This window comes from Lissotriton helveticus, chromosome 6 (genome assembly GCF_964261635.1).
Source record: "Lissotriton helveticus chromosome 6, aLisHel1.1, whole genome shotgun sequence".
In the NCBI taxonomy this organism is placed as follows: Eukaryota; Metazoa; Chordata; class Amphibia; order Caudata; family Salamandridae; genus Lissotriton; species Lissotriton helveticus.
Window position 1 is genome coordinate 5317947 of NC_136067.1, and position 21787 is coordinate 5339733.

Consider the following 21787-nt stretch of genomic DNA (forward strand, 5'->3'; position numbering starts at 1 on the left):
GCAGGGAACAGAGCTCACAGCAACACACAGCGTGGAAGAGCCTAAAGACACCCCTGCCAACATACCATCACAGAAGAGCACTGCACACCCACTCCACACCCACACCAGCACAACCTGCAAGGAACAGCGCTCACTGCAACACACTGCTCAGAAGAGCCCAGAGACACCCCTGCCAACATACAACCACAGAAGGGCACTCCACACACTCCACACCCACACCTGCACAGCCCACAAGGAACAGAGCTCACAGCAACACACTGCTCAGAAGAGCCCAAAGACACCCCTGCCAACATACAACCACAGAAGGGCACTCCACACTCACCACAAACCACCCACACCAGCACAGCCTGCAAGGAGCAGAGCTCACAGCAACACACAGCGTGGAAGAGCCTAAAGACACCCCTGCCAACACACCACCACAGAAGGGCTCTTCACACCCACACCAGCACAGCCTGCAAGGAACAGGGCTCACAGCAGCACACTCTTCAGAAGAGCCCAAAGACACCCCTTCCAACATACCAGCACAGAAGGGCACTCCACACCCACACCAGCACAGCCCGCAAGGACCAGAGCTCACAGCAACACACTGCTCAGAAGAGCCCAAAGACACACCTGCCAACATACCTCCACAGAAGGGCACTCCCCGCCCACCACTCCACCCCCACACCAGCACAGCCTGCAAGGAAATGGAGCTCACAGCAGCACACTGCTCAGAAGAGCCCAGAGATACCCCTGCCAACATACAACCACAGAAGGGCACTCCACACCCACCATAAAACACCCACACCAGCCCAGCCTGCAAGGAACATAGCTCACAGCAACACGCTGCTCTGAAGAGCCCAGAGACATCCCTGCCAACATACAACAACAGAAGGGCACTCCACACCCACCACAAACACCCACACCAGCACAGCCTGCAAGGAACAGCGCTCACAGCAACACACTGCTCAGAAGAGCCCAGAGACACCCCTGCCAACATACAACCAAAAAAGGGCACTCCACACCCACCACAAACCATCCACACCAGCACAGCCTGCAAGGAACAGGGCTCACAGCAACACACAGCGTGGAAGAGCCCAAAGACACGCCTGCCAACATACAACCGCAGAAGGGCATTCCACACCCACTCCGCACCCACACCAGCACAGCCTGCAAGGAACAGCGCTCACAGCAACACACTGCTCAGAAGAGCCCAGAGACACCCCTGCCAACATACAACCACAGAAGGGCACTCCACACCCACCACAAACCACCCACACCAGCACAGCCTGCAAGGAACAGAGCTCACAGGAACACACAGCATGGAAGAGCCCAAAGACACCCCTGTCAACACACAACCACAGAAGGGCACTCCACACCCACCACAAACCACCAACACCAGCACAGCCTGCAAGGAACAGCGCTTACTGCAACACACAGCGTGGGAGAGCCCAAAGACACCCCTGCCAACATACACCACGGAAGGGCACTCCACACCCACACCAGCACAGCCTGCAAGGAACAGAGCTCACAGCAACACACTCTTCAGAAGAGCCCAAAGACACACCTGCCAACATACCACCACAGAAGGGCACTCCACACCCACCACAAAATACCCACACCAGCACAGCCTGCAAGGAACAGAGCTCACAGCAACACACTGCTCAGAAGAGCCCAAAGACACGCCTGCCAACATACCACCACAGAAGGGCACTCCACACCCACCACTCCACACCCACACCAGCACAGCCTGCAAGAAACAGAGCTCACAGCAGCACACTGCTCAGAAGAGCCCAGAGACACCCCTGCCAACATACAACCACACAAGGGCACTCCACACCCACACCAGCACAGTCTGCAAGGAACAGAGCTCACAGCAACACACTGCTCTGAAGAGCCCAGAGACATCCCAGCCAACATACAGCCACAGAAGGGCACTCCACACCCACCACAAACACCCACACCAGCACAGCCTGCAAGGAACAGAGCTCACAGCAACACACTGCTCAGAAGATCCCAGAGACACCGCTGCCAACATACAACCACAGAAAGGCACTCCACACCCACCATAAACCACCCACACCAGCACAGCCCGCAAGGAACAGCGCTCACTGCAACACACTGCTCAGAAGAGCCCAAAGACAACCATGCCAACATACCATCACAGAAGAGCACTGCACACCCACTCCACACCCACACCAGCACAACCTGCAAGGAACAGCGCTCACAGCAACACACTGCTCAGAAGAGCCCAAAGACACCCCTGCCAACATACCACCACAGAAGGGCACCCCACACCCACCACAAAACACCCACACCAGCACAACCGGCAAGGAACAGAGCTAACAGCAAAACACAGCGTGGAAGAGCCCAAAGACACCCCTGCCAACATACAACCACAGAAGGGAACTCCACACCCACCACAAACCATCCACACCAGCACAGCCTGCAAGGAACAGAGCTCACTGCAACACACAGCGTGGAAGAGCCCAAAGACACCCCTGCCAACATACAACCACAGAAGGGCACTCCACACCCACAACAAACCATCCACACCAGCACAGCCTGCAAGGAACAGAGCTCACTGCAACACACTGCTTCGAAGAGCCCAAAGACACCCCAGCCAACATACAACCACAGAAGGGCACTCCACACCCTCCACAAAACACCCACACCAGCACAGCCCGCAAGGAACAGCGCTCACTGCAACACACTGCTCAGAAGAGCCCAAAGACACCCCTGCCAACATACCACCACAGAAGGGCACCCCACACCCACCACAAAACACCCACACCAGCACAACCTGCAAGGAACAGAGCTCACAGCAACACACAGCGTGGAAGAGCCCAAAGACACCCCTGCCATCATACCACCACAGAAGGGCACTCCACACCCACCACAAACACCCACAGCAGCACAGCCTGCAAGGAAAAGAGCTCACAGCAACACACATCTCAGAAGAGCTCAGAGACACCCCTGCCAACATACCTCCGCAGAAGGGCACCCCACACCCACCACAAAACACCCACACCAGCACAACCTGCAAGGAACAGAGCTAACAGCAAAACACAGCGTGGAAGAGCCCAAAGACACCCCTGCCAACATACAACCACAGAAGGGCACTCCACACCCACCACAAACCATCCACACCAGCACAGCCTGCAAGGAACAGAGCTCACTGCAACACTGCTTCGAAGAGCCCAAAGACACCCCAGCCAACATACAACCACAGAAGGGCACTCCACACCCTCCACAAAACACCCACACCAGCACAGCCCGCAAGGAACAGCGCTCACTGCAACACACTGCTCAGAAGAGCCCAAAGACACCCCTGCCAACATACCACCACAGAAGGGCACCCCACACCCACCACCCCACACCCACACCAGCACAACCTGCAAGGAACAGAGCTCACAGCAACACACAGCGTGGAAGAGCCCAAAGACACCCCTGCCATCATACCACCACAGAAGGGCACTCCACACCCACCACAAACACCCACAGCAGCACAGCCTGCAAGGAACAGCGCTCACAGCAACACACAGCTCAGAAGAGCCCAAATACACCCCTGCCAACATACAACCACAGAAGGGCCCTCCACACCCACCACAAACACCCACACCAGCACAGCCTGCAAGGAACAGCGCTCACAGCAACCCACAGCGTGGAAGAGTCCAAAGACACCCCTGCCAACATACAACCACAGAGGGCACTCCACACCCACCACAAACCACCCACACCAGCACAGCCCGCAGGCAACAGAGCTCACAGCAACACACAGCATGGAAGAGCCCAAAGACACCCCTGCCAACATCCACCACAGAAAGGCACTCCACACCCACACCAGCACAGCCTGCAAGGAACAGCGCTCACAGCAACACACTGCTCAGAAGAGCACAGAGACACCCCTGCCAACATACAACCACAGAAGGGCACTCCACACCCACCACAAACCCCCACACCAGCACTGCCTGCAAGGAACAGCGCTCTCAGCAACCCACAGCGTGGAAGTGCCCAAAAACACCCCTGCCAACATACAACCACAAAAGGGCACTCCACATCCACCACAAAACACCCACACCGGCACAGCCTGCAAGGAACAGAGCTCACTGCAACACACTGCTCGGAAGAGCCCAAAGACACCCCTGCCAACATACAACCACAGAAGGGCACTCCACACCCACCACAAACACCCACACCAGCACAGCCTGCAAGGAACAGCGCTCACAGCAGCACACTGCTCAGAAGAGCCTAAACACACCCCTGCCAACATACAACCACAGAAGGGCACTCCACACCCACTCCACACCCACACCAGCACAGCCCGCAAGGAACAGAGCTCACCGCAACACACAGCGTGGAAGAGCCCAAAGACACCCCAGCCAACATACAACCACAGAAGGGCACTCCACCCCCACCACAAACCACCCACATCAGCACAGCCTGCAAGGAACAGAGCTCACCGCAACACACTGCTCAGAAGAGCCCAGAGACACCCCTGCCAACATACATCCACAGAAGGGCACTCCACACCCACCACAAACACCCACACCAGCACAACCTGCACGGAACAGCGCTCACAGCAACACACAGCGTGGAAGAGCCCAAAGACACCCCTGCCAACATACAACCACAGAAGGGCACTCCACACCCACCACAAAACACCCACACCAGCACAGCCTGCAAGGAACAGAGCTCACTGCAACACACTGCTCAGAAGAGCCCAGAGACACCCCTGCCAACATACAACCACAGAAGGGCACTCCACACACTCCACACCCACACCTGCACAGCCCGCAAGGAACAGAGCTCACAGCAACACACTGCTCAGAAGAGCCCAAAGACACCCCTGCCAACATACAACCACAGAAGGGCACTCCACACTCACCACAAACCACCCACACCAGCACAGCCTGCAAGGAGCTGAGCTCACAGCAACACACAGCGTGGAAGAGCCTAAAGACACCCCTGCCAACACACCACCACAGAAGGGCACTCCACACCCACTCCACACCCACTCCACACCCACACCAGCACAGCCTGCAAGGAACAGAGCTCACAGCAACACACTGTTCAGAAGAGCCCAAAGACACCCCTGCCCACATACAACCACAGAAGGGCACTCCACACCCACCAGAAAACATCCACACCAGCACAGCCTGCAAGGAACAGAGCTCACAGCAAAACACTGCTCGGAAGAGCCCAAAGACACCCCTGCCAACATACAACCACAGAAGGGCACTCCACACCCACCACAAACCACCCACACCAGCACAGCCTGCAAGGAGCAGAGCTCACAGCAAAACACTGCCCAGAAGAGCCCAAAGACACCCCTGCCAACACACCACCACAGAAGGGCACTCCACACCCCCTCCACACCCACACCAGCACAGCCTGCAAGGAACAGAGCTCATAGCAACACACAGCGTGGAAGAGCCCAAAGACACCCCTGCCAACATACAACCACAGAAGGGCACTCCACACCCACCACACAACACCCACACCAGAACAGCCTGCAAGGAACGGGGCTCACAGCAACACACTGCTCAGAGGAGCCCAAAGAGACCCCTTCCAACATACCAGCACAGAAGGGCACTCCACACCAACACCAGCACAGCCCGCAAGGAACAGAGCTCACCGCAACACACTGCTCAGAAGAGCACAGAGACACCCCTGCCAACATACAACCACAGATGGGCACTCCACACCCACCACAAACACCCACACCAGCACAGCCTGCAAGGAACAGCGCCCACAGCAGCACACTGCTCAGAAGAGCCCAAAGACACCCCTTCCAACATACCAGCACAGAAGGGCACTCCACACCCACACCAGCACAGCCCGCAAGGAACAGAGCTCACCGCAACACACTGCTCAGAAGAGCACAGAGACACCCCTGCCAACATACAACCACAGATGGGCACTCCACACCCACCACAAACACCCACACCAGCACAGCCTGCAAGGAACAGCGCTCACAGCAGCACACTGCTCAGAAGAGCCCAAAGACACCCCTGCCAACATACAACCACAGAAGGGCACTCCACACCCACTCCACACCCACACCAGCACAGCCCGCAAGGAACAGAGCTCACCGCAGCACACAGCGTGGAAGAGCCCAAAGACACCCCAGCCAACATACAACCACAGAAGGGCACTCCACCCCCACCACAAACCACCCACAGCAGCACAGCCTGCAAGGAACAGAGCTCACCGCATCACACTGCTCAGAAGAGCACAGAGACACCCCTGCCAACATACAACCACAGAAGGGCACTCCACACCCACCACAAACCATCCACACCAGCACAGCCTGCAAGGAACAGAGCTCACTGCAACACAGAGCGTGGAAGAGCCCAAAGACACCCCTGCCAACATACAACCACAGAAGGGCACTCCACACCCACCACAAACCACCCACACCAGCACAGCCTGCAAGGAACAGCGCTCACAGCAACACACAGCGTGGAAGAGCCTAAAGACACCCCTGCCAACATACCATCACAGAAGAGCACTGCACACCCACTCCACACCCACACCAGCACAACCTGCAAGGAACAGCGCTCACTGCAACACACTGCTCAGAAGAGCCCAGAGACACCCCTGCCAACATACAACCACAGAAGGGCACTCCACCCACACCTGCACAGCCCGCAAGGAACAGAGCTCACAGCAACACACTGCTCAGAAGAGCCCAAAGACACCCCTGCCAACATACAACCACAGAAGGGCACTCCACACTCACAGCAAACCACCCACACCAGCACAGCCTTCAAGGAGCAGAGCTCACAGCAACACACAGCGTGGAAGAGCCTAAAGACACCCCTGCCAACACACCACCACAGAAGGGCACTCCACACCCACACCAGCACAGCCTGCAAGGAACAGGGCTCACAGCAGCACACTGCTTAGAAGAGCCCAAAGACACGCCTGCCAACATACCACCACAGAAGGGCACTCCCCACCCACCACTCCACCCCCACACCAGCACAGCCTGCAAGGAAATGGAGCTCACAGCAGCACACTGCTCAGAAGAGCCCAGAGATACCCCTGCCAACATACAACCACAGAAGGGCACTCCACACCCACCATAAAACACCCACACCAGCACAGCCTGCAAGGAACAGAGCTCACAGCAACACGCTGCTCTGAAGAGCCCAGAGACATCCCTGCCAAAATACAACAACAGAAGGGCACTCCACACCCACCGCAAACACCCACACCAGCACAGCCTGCAAGGAACAGAGCTCACAGCAACACACTGCTCAGAAGAGCCCAGAGACACCGCTGCCAACATATAACCACAAAAGGTCACTCCACACCCACTCCGCACCCACACCAGCACAGCCTGCAAGGAACAGCGCTCACAGCAACACACTGCTCAAAAGAGCCCAGAGACACCCCTGCCAACATACAACCAAAAAAGGGCACTCCACACCCACCACAAACCATCCACACCAGCACAGCCTGCAAGGAACAGGGCTCACAGCAACACACAGCGTGGAAGAGCCCAAAGACACGCCTGCCAACATACAACCGCAGAAGGGCATTCCACACCCACTCCGCACCCACACCGGCACAGCCTGCAAGGAACAGCGCTCACAGCAACACACTGCTCAGAAGAGCCCAGAGACACCCCTGCCAACATACAACCACAGAAGGGCACTCCACACCCACCTCAAATCACCCACACCAGCACAGCCTGCAAGGAACAGAGCTCACAGGAACACACAGCGTGGAAGAGCCCAAAGACACCCCTGTCAACATACAACCACAGAAGGGCACTCCACACCCACCACAAACCATCCACACCAGCACAGCCTGCAAGGAACAGCGCTCACAGCAACACACAGCGTGGAAGAGCCCAAAGACAGCCCTGCCAACATACAACCACAGAAGGGCACTCCACACCCACCACAAACACCCACATCAGCACAGCCTGCACGGTACAGTGCTCACAGCAACACACTGCTCAGAAGAGCCCAGAGACACCCCTGCCAACATACAACCACAGAAGGGCACTCCACGCCCACCACAAACCACCCACACCAGCACAGCCTGCACGGAACAGCGCTCACAGCAACACACTACTCAGAAGAGCCCAAAGACACCCCTGCCAACATACAACCACAGAAGGGCACTCCACACCCACCACAAACCACCAACACCTGCACAGCCTGCAAGGAACAGCGCTTACTGCAACACACAGCGTGGGAGAGCCCAAAGACACCCCTGCCAACATACACCACGGAAGGGCACTCCACACCCACACCAGCACAGCCTACAAGGAACAGAGCTCACAGCAAAACACAGTGTGGAAGAGCCCAAGACACCCCTGCCAACATACAACCACAGAAGGGCACTCCACACTCACCACAAACCACCCACACCAGTACAGCCTGCAAGGAACAGAGCTCACAGCAACACACTCTTCAGAAGAGCCCAAATACACACCTGCCAACATACCACCACAGAAGGGCACTCCACACCCACCACAAAATACCCACACCAGCACAGCCTGCAAGGAACAGAGCTCACAGCAACACACTGCTCAGAAGAGCCCAAAGCCACGCCTGCCAACATACCACCATAGAAGGGCACTCCACACCCACCACTCCACACCCACACCAGCACAGCCTGCAAGGAACAGAGCTCATAGCAACACACAGCGTGGAAGAGCCCAAAGACACCCCTGCCAACATACAACCACTGAAGGGCACTCCACACCCACCACAAACACCCACACCAGCACAGCCTGCAAGGAACAGAGCTCACAGCAGCACACTGCTCAGAAGAGCCCAGAGACACCCCTGCCAACATACAACCACACAAGGGCACTCCACACCCACCATAAAACACCCACACCAGCACAGCCTGCAAGGAACTGAGCTCACAGCAACACACTGCTCAGAAGAGCCCAAAGACACCCCAGCCAACATACAACCACAGAAGGGCACTCCACACCCTCCACAATACACCCACACCAGCACAGCCCGCAAGGAACAGCGCTCACTGCAACACACTGCTCAGAAGAGCCCAAAGACACCCCTGCCAACATACCACCACAGAAGGGCACCCCACACCCACCACAAAACACCCACACCAGCACAACCTGCAAGGAACAGAGCTCACAGCAACACACTGCTCAGAAGAGCCCAAAGACACGCCTGCCAACATACCACCATAGAAGGGCACTCCACACCCACACCAGCACAGCCTGCAAGAAACAGAGCTCACAGCAGCACACTGCTCAGAAGAGCCCAGAGACACCCCTGCCAACATACAACCACTCAAGGGCACTCCACACCCACCATAAAACACCCACACCAGCACAGCCTGCAGGGAACAGAGCTCACAGCAACACACAGCGTGGAAGAGCCTAAAGACACCCCTGCCAACATACAACCACAGTTTTGGGAAGAGGAGTGCATCTGAATGACATCTGTCAGGCAGCTGCGTGGGCATCGCTGCACACGTTCACAAAATACTACTGCCAGGACAGCCAAGTCCGGAGAGACGGCTTCTTTGGCCGTTCTTTTTTTAATTTCTTTTTATTAACACACATCGTTATATTGTATACAGTGCAGAGGAAGGAACAAGGTACAGTACAATCTGTGAGGTCAGTTACAATCTGCAGCAGAACGCCATGTGGAGTCATTATGGGGAGGGAGAGTCATCTTGGTCAATATGAAGCGCAGGGTTGCAAATACGTCCTCTATAGAAGTTCCAAAGGTCTCAGATCTTGCACCACTTTTTAGGGCAACCACGGGATGTGTAGACTGTTTTTTCCCTAAACATACGCCAGTCTAGGTCTTCTTTCCAAGCGTTTTACTGTGGGTGTCTGTGACGCTCGCCATAGTCGTGCTATATTACGCTTTGCCAGCATGATCCCTAGAGTGGCCCTTTGTGTGTGATGCCTGTTTAAGTCAGTGGGCTCCCATATGTTTAGCATGCATCTTCTTGCTTCTGGGGGTATAGTGGTTTTGAGGACGTCACTTAGTACTTCATGGATCCTATGCCAATATATTTGTATGTATTCACGCTCCCACACTATATGTCAGAATATTCCCACCTGCCCACAACCCCTTCTGCAAATACCTCCATCAGCTCTCCCCATTTGGACGAGTGTGGGCCAGTGATGTAAATCCTATGCAGAATTTTCTGTTGGATCAACCTTAGTCTGTCCGAAATCGCCACCACCTTTGTTGAGGACACCGCGTCCTGCCAATCTTCATCATCCAATTCAATACCATCCCCTACCCATTTATCACGTAGCGCCCCCAGTGGGTCCTTCATATTGTTGCTTAGTTTTTTTGTAGGTCAATGAGATGGCTTCTTCTGGTAGATGCCCGTCTAACAGCCTATCTTCTAGGGGAGAGGGTTCGAGTGGGAAGGAGCCCGATGGGAATTGGGGTTTCAGGGCGTAGCGTATTTGTGTGTATCTAAAACGTTCTGAGACTCCCAACTCATGTTGCTGCTGCAAAGTAGTAAATATCTTCACCTCCCCTTTTTCCCACATATGCCCGATTTGCGAGATTCTGATCAGGTCCCATGTTGCAAATACCTTTGATTTCCACAAGCTACCCAATTGTTCAGAGTCCCATAACAGGGTTGCCAGAGTGAGTGTCCGCGTCCAGCCCAGAGTTCTATTGACCTCGTGCCAGATTCGGACCGTGTATTCTATTGGTCCGGTCAGGGGGTACCGTTTGGGTTTGGAGTGTAATGCCCTGTTGTACTTCCCGCCCGGTAGTGTCCACCGATCCATAGCATAGCCAGGATCATCAATCCGACTATATGTTCCTTGGTTAATGGCTGCAAGGTGTGCTGCCCAGTAGTATCTCTTGATATCTGGGAGGCTAATCCCCCCCATCGTACCAATTAAGTGTGAGTTTGGTAAGAGCAATACAGGGTTTTCCGTCCCACAGCAGGTCCCTTTGCAGGCTCTAGATCTCTCTGAAGTACTCTTCTGGGACTGGGTCCAGGGTGTTTTGCAATGCGTATAGGAAACGGGCAGGGACATCACCTTAAATAGGGCAGCTTTGCCCAGCAACGAGATCGGGAGGCTTTTCCAACTAGTCATGTCTCGTTTGAGCCTCTGTAATGGTGGGAGAAGATTTTGGGTATAGCGGAGTTTAGGGTCTAATGTTATGTAGATACCAAGATATGTAAAGCCCGATGTGTTAATCAGGATTGGGCAGCCCTTTGGCTCGGGTGGGGGGGTCTCCACTGATGACATACAAAAGGGATTTATTCCAATTGATGGCAAATCCGGAATATCTCCCGAAGATTGCCATGATGTTTAATACACATATTAACAAGATGGCTTTTTCTGGTGGATGCCCGTCTTCCGGGAGGCCAAGTATAAGAGGATGTCATCAGCATATAGGGAGATTCGGTCCTCCCAGTCGGGGGACCAGTGCAGGCCTCGTATCTCAGGGTTCAGACGAATCCATGCCGCAAGGGGCTCCAAAGCGAGGGCAAATAGGAGGGGAGGGAGGGGCCAGGTCTGTCGCGTACCTCGACTCAATTTGAATGGAATGGACTTCTTGTTATTAACCACGACTTGGGCGTGGGGTTCTGAACATAGTACCCTCACCCATTGAATAAATTTGGGGCCAAAGCCCATCTTTGTGAGCACTGCGAATAGGTAAGGCAATTCGACGGTGTTGAACGCCATGGTTGCGTCCCCCGACACCACCAGGGCATCTTCTTGGATAGTAGCTGCTCTCCCCAGCACCCCATGTAGCCTGCACAAGTTCAACGCAGTATTGCGGTGAGGCATAAAGCCTGAATGTTTCGGATTGACCAATCCTCCGATCACTGTAACCAGCCGGTTCGCCAGGAGTTTGGCCAAGATTTTGGGCTCAGCAGTTAAGAGAGAGATCGGCCTATAAGAGGCGCAATCAGTTTTAGATCTACCCTCTTTGTGAATGGTGACCAGCGTGGCTATTTTCTGATCATAAGGCAATGTCCCCCAGCGCCTTGAGACCCTCACGGATATGTAGCGCGCTTTACAAATGAATGATTGATTGATTGTTGTCCCAAATTCTTTACTTTACTAAACATTGCTTTTAAATACGGCGCTAATTTATCTGGTTTGAGCCTGTAAAGCTCGATGGGTAGGCCATTGGGGCCCAGGGCTTTTCCGGAGCGCAATGCTCTAATTGCCTGTGTTATCTTGTCGCGTGATACAGGACTGTCTAAAAATTGTTGGTTGTCACTGGATAGGGTTGGGAGCGTAATGTCTCGTAGCAAGTCATGAGAATCCTCTTCTGTATGTGGTGAGCTAGCTGTATATACCGTCTCGTAGTAAGCGGCAAATTGATCTACAATAGCTTGTGGGTCAGTAATGGACTCATTTTCTTCTCCGATTAATTCCGGCACCAATCTGCTCGCCCGCTCCTTCTTGTCAATCCAGGTGATTACTTTTCCCGCTTTGTTGCCCAGGTCATACACTCTACCCAGCTTTTCTCTCCGGAGGTATTTGGCCCTGTCTGTAACTAGAGCCGTATATTCATCTTGCTTGAGACATAGTTTGTGAAGTTTTGCTTTTGTGACCTCAGACTCTAGGCCATCCTCCAATCTGCAAATCTCTCCCTCCAGTTCCAACCCATCGTTGTCTTGGAAGTATGTGTCTATGGACTCTAATAACGCTGTTCGGATTTTCCGGTCTCGGAGGTGCCATGAATTGATGGGGGCACGCATCCTACTCTCGCCTGGCCGAGCGTCATCTGGACCCAAACCGAGGAGTGATCCGAGGTACCCCTAGCTAGGTGCTTGATGTCGTGGAGGTATGCAGCCTATGAAGAACATAATCGATCCAGGAAAGGCTATGATGGGCCCCGGAGTGGAATGTGTGATGTATTTTCTCTGGGTGGAGAGTTCTCCACCTGTCAACCAGTCCCAACGCATCGAGGAAGTCTGGCAGCCACCTATTCGAGATCCCAAGCTCCCGTGCTGGGTGTCTATCCAATGTGCCCGAGGCGACTGAGTTGAAATCCGCTCCCACCACCATGAAGCCATCCGGCAGGGAAGGCAGGAGAGTGCCTAGGTCTTTAAATGTGGTGTTCTGGAGGCCAGGTGGAATGTAGATAGAGAGCAGAGTGAGAACGTAACATTCCCAGGAACCCGTGACCTCAATATATCTGCCTCTATCATCTGTAAATGTAGAGCTCACGGCAAAGAATTCTTAACAAGAATGCCCACGCCCCGTGAAGCCTAAGTGGGCTATTAACTTGTAACCCCACCTGTTAAGTGCCTTACAGGAGTTGCCTATTAGGTGTGTTTCTTGAAATAGAACAACAATGGGAGCCTGGCGTTGGATGTATTGCAGGACAACACTACGTTTAATTGCGTCTCTATGACCATTGACATTCCAACTCAGCATTTTAACATTCCTGCTCCACTGTGTACTCAATTGGTCCAAAATAAGATATAAGTTCCTCTCTGCAAAGTCCTGTATAGTCCTACGATGTGTATCTCATGACATGTAACAACTGTATCAATGCAACCAAACATCCCCCCAGCCCGTCTAGTCCCAAAATCTTAGGAAGGAGAGAAAGAGGAGCAAACAATAAAAGAAATACGTCCCCGTACATCCCTCCCCGCTACCCTGCTTTGGAGGTTCAAAACTGCCCACATCCCAAACTAGCACACCGCCTGTCACCCCAATTACCTTGTCAACTACTACAGGGGTGTGGGGTGGCCCCGTTTGTTGCCCCCCAGAGCCCAACATCAACCCCGCCTAGGAATGAGGCATTTTCCCTTACTGCAAGTCTCGCAGTGTCCATCACTCACTATTTCCTACCCTTTAGAAAGAGCAAATAGTATACATTACAGTATGGTGTGCAGAGTCCCAGCTTTGGAGTCCAACAGGAGGGAAGATCATTTTCCGCCAGTCAGGCAGCCAAACTCATGGAACCCGATCTCGAAGAATGCATGCTTCTCTTGTTAGGTTCTCCTCTGCCCTCTTGGGGGCCTGGCGAATTCCTCTTAGTATCCCTCCAGGTACTGGCAATATCTGTCCTCATCCTCAGTGCAGCACCCTCGTCCAGCCAGTACTGCGCCTCCGATGGGGTAGTGAAGAACCAGGATTTACCATTCGCCACCACTTTTAGTTTCACCGGAAAGTACATCATGTATTTGATTCCTTTCTCTCTGAGAGCCCGTTTCACACCCTCAAAAGAGCGGCGCTCCTGTTGGACTGAAGTCCAGGAAGAACTTGATGGTTGCGTTTTCGTACAGGAGGTCTCCATGTAGACGAGCCGCTTGCAGGATCGCGTCACGGTCTCTGTAGTTGAGGATTATTGTCATGGGTGCGGCACCTGGTTTCGGCGGGGGGATTGGGGCCCTATGTGACCGTTCCACAGTGAAGATGGCAGAGAGTCGTTCAGGCTTGCGATGGTTCAATATCAAGTCTTTACGGAAGAATTCTACACTCGGCCCCTCTGCTCCCTCTGGAACACCAACCACCCGGATGTTGTTACTGCGAGCTCTCCCCACCTGGTCTTCCTTCTTAAGAGCTACCTGTTGATGTTGGTGAATCAGTTGTTGGACCCTTTCTTCCAGTTTTCGAGTCTTGGCCTGGAGTTCTGTGACATTTACTTTCGTCTACGTTACGCGTTCTGATGTCTTATTCATGTCTGCCCTGAGTAATGTCATTTCTTTGGAGACTTTATCAATCTTGGTTTCCAGTGTTGCCCCCAGGACTTGGATCGCCGCCATAATGGAACTCAGTGAAGGCTCAGGGTTGTTCATGGTGTCACTTGAGTCCCGCTCTCAGGTGCCGGCTGCTTGGGAACTGCGTATTGGTCCAGCCGGTTAGACTGCACCTGCGGACCTCCCTTGGGTTTCATAGTGGGGAGCGGTAAAGGTAATGCACAGCGGGATCAAATCGCTTACATGACATTAGACCGTGTATGTGCACAATATACGATAATCTCGCAGGATGGACCGCTCGCTGCCTCACAGAGGATGCAGGTGGTCAGTAACTGTCTTCTTCAGGGGTGTTTTTTCCCTTTGAGATTAGAGCACAAAGCACTCAATATTAAATCACTAGAACAACAGTAAATAGCACAATACACAGTGGACTCCAGGGGGAGACCAAACCATAAACTAAGAAAGTGGTATAACAACCACAACTTGACTAGACACAGTGCCTAGAGCACGTAGAATTGCTGGGACCCCAAGGAACCACCCATGGTAGTGACACAGGGGACTCACGGGGGACGCGTGCAGTGTGAGAACACAGCCGCGAGCTCCGCATAACTCTATGGGAAAGTCGCAGTTGGAATTTTAAAGATTAAGGACACTTTGGAGAGGACTTTAGGCGAACTCTTTCAAACATAAAAGGTTCTAAGGCCAGCACCCTTGTGAGTGCCGGAGTACCCGTGTTACCTAGCCCAGGGAAGCCGGGTGCATAGGTGTCAAGTGATGTCCGGAATCTTAGTCCTTTTCAATGGCGTGATGCTGAAAAGTGCTGCTGCCGGGAAGATGAAAGTGTCCGGTGTGATCCAAGCTTGCATCAAAGATGAGAGGAACCTGAAAGAAGAGGGGACAAAGTCTGGGTCACTTCAGGGCAACCAGGGGCTCGGTAGAAGAATGCCCACTGATGTCGGGTGTTTCAGGTGAGAAGATAGGATGCTTGACTCTGCAGCTACGTCGAAGTACTTGGTTTCAGTAGCAGAGTTTAGTCCAGGTAAAAATCTAAAGTCCTGTAGCCAGGGGTTCCTACTTTATACCCAAGGAAGGGGTGGGACAAACTCTACGGACCCACCTATGGGAGGGTCAGGACCGAGGGGTGACTACACCCATATCCTTTGTCCAGTTTTGCGCAGGAGCAAATGGCTCCTGCAACTGGTTTGAGCTGGACTATGCACAGGGACACCAAATGTGCCCCCAGTGTAGACATCAAAGCACTCTGAGTGCCCCCACCCAGCCCCAATACACTAAAGCCGGTCTTGGAGGTGGTCACACCTTCCTGTGAAAGGAAGCCTATTGTCAAGCCTTCCCCTGCTTGAGCTTGGCTCAGCAGCATGAGGGCAGACTTGTGTCTGTGGCTGGCAGCATCCATTTTGTGATGCCAGGGTCGAGAAAGCTGGTACTGGGTGTACCGGTGTTGACATATTTCTCCCTCTAGGAGGGTGGAATCATTTCCAAACACCAAACACAACATGTTTCCTTGCAGCCGTTTTAAAGTTAGCATTTACCGCGAGGTTATAATGCACTTTTAAAAGTATATGGTTGGCTTCATCACAAACAACCCTGGAATATAGGTTCTGAAGGCTGCAGAGGGGCTCTGCTCATGCTTGGGCTCCCTCTCACATAAAACCCAGCACCCTGCCTTCAGGATTGATAAGGCCTGACATAGGGATGTCTGATAGGTGTATATGTGCAGTGATATAAGGTCGATATAGGGAACCTATATCTTAGTAAGGATTGCATACACCACCTTACCCAGGCTGCAGTAGCAGACCTGTGGTGCCATTTTGAATGGTCTCCTAAGGATGGCACAATACATGCTGCAGCCCCTTGGAGGCCTCTGGGGTACGGATGTATGACGTTTCAACGCATGCTTTTACAACGCATGCCATTACGACGCAGGTTTTACAACGCAAGTCGTTACAACGACTTGCGTTGGGGGGCGCTGGATAGTGAATAGTTTAATTTACTATTCCAACTCCAGTCCCCGTGGATAGTAGGGAAGGTGTTGGATAGTAATTAAACTATTCCCTATCCTAGAGCGCCTCCCAGCGCAATGCGTTGTAATAACTTGCGTTGTAAAAGTTTCGTCGTAATGGTAGTGCGTTGTAAAAGTTTCGTCGTAATGGTAGTGCGTTGTAAAAGTTGCGTTGTAAAGGATGTTCCCCCTGGGGTACCTATGCCCTATGTACATAGTATACCTTATACTAGGGACTTATAAGGGTGACCCGGAATCCAATCTGGAGTGTACCTAAAGTACATGAAATCATTTTAGAGAGGAAGCAGCTAGGCTGGGGTCCTGGATAGCAGATCCCCAGCCAGACTAAGTCGAAAACAGTGAAACACCAGCAAAAAGTGGGGGTAACCATAGTAAGCAGATCCTACTCTCCTACAGGCCCTGTGGGTATATCTTGATCTGTCACACGAGTGTGAGCCGGCCTGTGTGTGTGGGTGTATGTTGCCCTGTCACACATGATTGTGAGCCGGCACTGTGTGTGTTTCTGTGTGCCTGTGTGTGTATCTTGCTCTCTCACACATATGTGAGTCTTCCTAAACACTCCTCTCGGCTGCGACAATAGCTTGGCTCTGTTCACTGCCATGTCTTGATGTGTTGTCATTGTGTCTCTCCTGGGTGTGATGTAACTTTAACACAGACTTGTTTTCCTTGCAGCCCGTGCCCAGAGCAAGGAATGGGGGACGAATTTGACTTAATGGACCACTCGGACCTGTATATCCTGGACTTCAGTATGTGAAGAGTGTGAGCCTCTGTCCCCCTCTCTGCCTGTACCATGAGCCTCTGTCCCCCTCTCTGCCTGTGCCGTGAGCCTCTGTCCCCCTCTCTGCCTGTGCCGTGAGCCACTGTCCCCCCTGTCTGCCTGTGCCGTGAGCCTCTGTCCCCCTCTCTGCCTGTGCCGTGAGCCACTGTCCCCCCTGTCTGCCTGTGCCGTGAGCCTCTGTCCCCCTCTCTGCCTGCACCACGAGCCACTGTCCCCCTCGCTGCCTGTGCCGTGAGCCTCTGTCCCCCTCTCTGCCTGTGATGTGAGCCTCTGTCCCCCTCTCTGCCTGTGCTGAGGCACTGTCCCCCTCTCTGCCTGTGCCATGAGCCACTGTCCCCCTCTCTGCCTGCACCACGAGCCACTGTCCCCCTCGCTGCCTGTGCCACGAGCCACTGTCCCCCACTCTGCCTGTGCCGCGAGCCGCTGTCTCCCTCTCTACTTGCGCCGCGAGACACTGTCCCCCTCTCTTCCTGCGCCGTGAGCCCCTGTCCCCCTCTCTGCCTTGGATGCGAGCCTCTGTCCCCCTCACTGCCTGCACCACGAGCCACTGTCCCCCTCTCTGCCTGTGCTGTGAGCCTCTGTCCTCCTCTCTGCCTGTGCCATGAACCTCTGTCCCCCTCTTTGCCTCTGCCACGAGCCACTGTCCCCCTCTCTGCCTGTGCTGAGAGCCTCTGTCCCCCTCTCTGCCTGTGCTGCGAGCCACTGTCCCCCTCTCTGCCTGTGCCGCGAGCCACTGCCCCCCTCTCTGCCTGTGCCGCGAGCCACTGTCCCCCTCTCTGCTTGTGCCTTGAGCCACTGTCCCCCTCTCTGCTTGTTCCTTGAGCCACTGTCCCCCTCTCTGCTTGTGCCTTGAGCCACTGTCCCCCTCTCTGCTTGTGCCGCGAGCCACTGTCCCCCTCTCTGCCTCTGCCGCGAGCCACTGTCCCCCTCTCTGCTTGTGCCTTGAGCCACTGTCCCCGACTCTGCCTCTGCCGCAAGCCACTGTCCCCCTCTCTGCTTGTGCCTTGAGCCACTGTCCCCCACTCTGCCTGTGCTGCGAGCCACTGTCCCCTGCTCTGCCTGTGCTGCGAGCCTCTGTCCCCCTCTCTGCCTGTGCTGTGAGTCACTCTCCCCCTCTCTGCCTGTGCTGCGAGCCACTGTCCGACTCTCTGCCTGTGCTGTGTGTGCCCTGGATGTCGTAGGCTCGGTGCTCTTTGACTTCTTTCCCTTTGCTGTTTTGCTTTTCTAGTTTTTGTGTTTGACAAAGTCCAGCTCAAGATTCTATATTGGTCTCCACGTTTGTTTTTATCTGAACCAAGTTTGTCATGTTCAGAAAACGTTTTTGGAGCAAAGATAATCCTCAGTGCTCGCTGACTGGTTTGGTCTCCTTCCCTGTGGGTCTGGTTTGGAGTGTCCCCCCGCCCTCTCCCCACGGGGTCTAGCCTGGAGTCCTTCACCCGCAGCATCTAATTTGGAGTCACCCACCCCCCTCCTCCCGGGTCTAGTTTGGAGTCTGTGAGAAGTGGGCCTGGTATATGCTGTCCACTAGTTAAAGTGGGCACCTTGAACCAGTCCTGACAACCCTTAAGGTGATTGAAGAGGTCTTACACAACCTTAGAAATCTCTCCAAGGGGTAGCTGTGGAGAGCAGGCTTGGCCCAGAAGGAGTGTAAAGCAGCTTGTTTGACCAGAATGCAATCTTAAAGTATAGATTAAATGAAAAGGAACCACACAAAGTATTTATAAAAATATGTATTTATTATAGAACACTCTTTAGTACGTTATAGCATCTCCTACACGGAGATAAACACAATACCTTAGCAAAGAAATCACAGTAATACACCGTGGGCCCAGGGGGGGGGGGGACCAAACCATATACTAAAAGTGGTATAAGAACCATGACTCGAGTCAGGAGAATGTTGAGAGGACATAGAAGTGCTGGGACCCACAGAACCACCCAAGGTAAGTAGAGAGGGGCCCCACGGAGAGCGTGTGCAGTGTGAGAGCATGACCGCATGCTCAGTACAAGTCTATGTGCAAGTCGCGGTTGGAATTTTAAAGATTAGGGACCCTTCCCAGTGGACCCAAAGGAAACCCAGTGGAAGACAGAAGGTTGGCGAGCCACCACACCTGTGTATACCGTGGTACCCAAGTTACCTATCCCAGGGAGGCCGGGTGCATAGGTGTGAAGTGGCGTCGGAAACCGCAGTCGAATCCAATGGAACACTTCAGGAAAGTGCCGCTGCTGGGAGAGGAGAAAGTGCCCATAGGAATCCAGACACGGATTCTTGTTGAGAAGTACCTGAAAGCAGAGGGGACAGGGTCTATCTCACTCAGGGGTGACCAGGAGACTTGAAAGACGAATGCCCTCCGATGCCCCGTGCTTCAGGAAGGATGACGGTGACCATGACTCGGCAGCTGTGAGGACCAGGCGACGCTGAGGATGACCAGGATCCGGATACGAGCTGTCCCACGCAGTATGTCGAGTGCTGAGGGGTCGGTTTCTGGAATGAGCACTAATGAGCCTTGGCAAATGCAACCAACACAGGAAATCAAGAAGGTGCACGATTGGGACCAGCTAGGTCCGGTAGACTCGCCACAAGCAGGGGAAACAGGGCAGGCCCGAGCACTCAGGGGAGCCTAAGGAAAACAAAGGTGACCCTCAGGCCGGAGGCACAGGAGTCGCAAGAGGACCTCCAGCAGCTCACCAGAAAGAGCAGGCCACGGTGCCCACGAGGCGGTGTGGCTGATGCTCTTATTGGAAGAAGTTGCCAGAGGTTGCGGCTACTTGGAGCCCAATGGACTTGTCGCAAAGTTGCCAGCAAGCATATGTACTTGCAAAATTATGCGGTGCACAGGGGTTCGGTTAATGCCGTCTTCACAAGGGATTCTGACCTCAAACTTGGTGAGAGAACAGCTTGGACCTCGAGAGACGTAGGTAAACACCACCTGTGTTGTTGAACCCTTCGAGTCCACCGGAGCTCGGGGTCAGCAGACCGGTATGCAGTGTGGCGGTGCCTGCGAGTGCAGGGAAGTGACTCCTCGACTTCATGGGAGATTATCTTCGAGTGTCTTGGATGCTCCACGGGTCCCACACGGATCCTGTATGATGCACAGGCACAGACGAAGCTACAGACTGAAAGAGAGACGAAGTAAGACCCAAATGAAGTCCAGCAAAGTCCAGAGTGACCATAAGGTAGAAGTGCAGTGGCTTCAGTTCTGAATCTTGTTCCACGACGAATCTAGGGACCTACACCCAGGTAAGCCCTTAAGTACCCTAGGGAAAGGGTTGGGAAGATTCTGGGGCCCCTCCCAGGGCAGGGTCTGGACAGGGGGGAGGTTACTCCCATTGCCTTTGTTCAGTTTCGCGCGGGAGCCAACGGCTCCCAGCACTGGTTTGAACTGGACTATGCACAGGGACACCAAATGTGCACCTCATGCAGACCTCTGGTCGCTGGAAAGCGCATCCACCCAGCTCTAAAACACTAAATCCTGCCTGGGAGGTGGTCACACCTCCCTGTGACAGGTGTCTATTGTTCTGCTTTCCTCTGCTGGACCTTGGCTCAGCAGCAGGAGGGCAGAAATGTGTCTCTGGTCGGCAGCAGCCATTTTGTGCTGTGCGGGATTATAAGGCTGGTACTGGTAACACTGAGAGCCTAACGGAGGGCTCTCCCTGTGCTTGGAATCCTACTTCCCACACCATTTACGGTGGGGGCATGATCCTGAGAGGTCCTGGTGATGAGTGTGATGGTAGATGTCTCACTTCTGACCTGGGTTTCATCCAATGACTTCTCTTGGTCTTACTCACCTGAGCCTGGCCCGGGTCTTATTGTCAGGTTCGAGGTGTAGATCGCATTGTCAAACTTTTGGTCTAGAGCTGCAGGCCTTAACCCAGGTTTTGTACTAGTGCCCATTCTGTGCCAGCCTAAGCTCTCGTGCCACTTGACCAGTCGTCATTGTATGCAGCCTGAAACATTATATGCACCCTGGCCCGTCGTATGAATGCACCCTGGCCCATCGTATGCATGCACCCTGGCCCATCGTATGCATGCACCCTGACGCATCGTATGCACCCTGACACATCGTATGCACCCTGACCCATCGTATGCATGCACCCTGACCCATCGTATGCATGCACCCTGGCCCATCGTATGCATGCACCCTGACGCATCGTATACACCCTGACGCATCGTATGCACCCTGACGCATCGTATGCACCCTGACGCATCGTATGCACCCTGACGCATCGTATGCACCCTGACGCATCGTATGCACCCTGACGCATCGTATGCACCCTGACCCATCGTATGCATGCACCCTGACCCATCGTATGCATGCACCCTGACCCATCGT

At 53.9% G+C, this 21787-nt stretch overlaps 1 protein-coding gene across 4 annotated transcripts in view; it reads left to right on the top strand.

The window, feature by feature from the left end:
• Positions 1-21787, top strand: part of KLHDC3 (kelch domain containing 3) — a 175804-nt gene that overhangs the window by 137955 nt on the left and 16062 nt on the right. For 3 of the 4 annotated variants that reach the window (XM_078647243.1, XM_078647245.1, XM_078647244.1), the window contains exon 9: positions 17351-17424. In XM_078647243.1, coding sequence (XP_078503369.1) covers positions 17351-17424 — 74 coding nt within the window. Of the gene's footprint in view, positions 1-17350; positions 17438-21787 lie in introns of all 4 variants that reach the window. The other variant, XR_013596055.1, reaches the window with a different exon arrangement.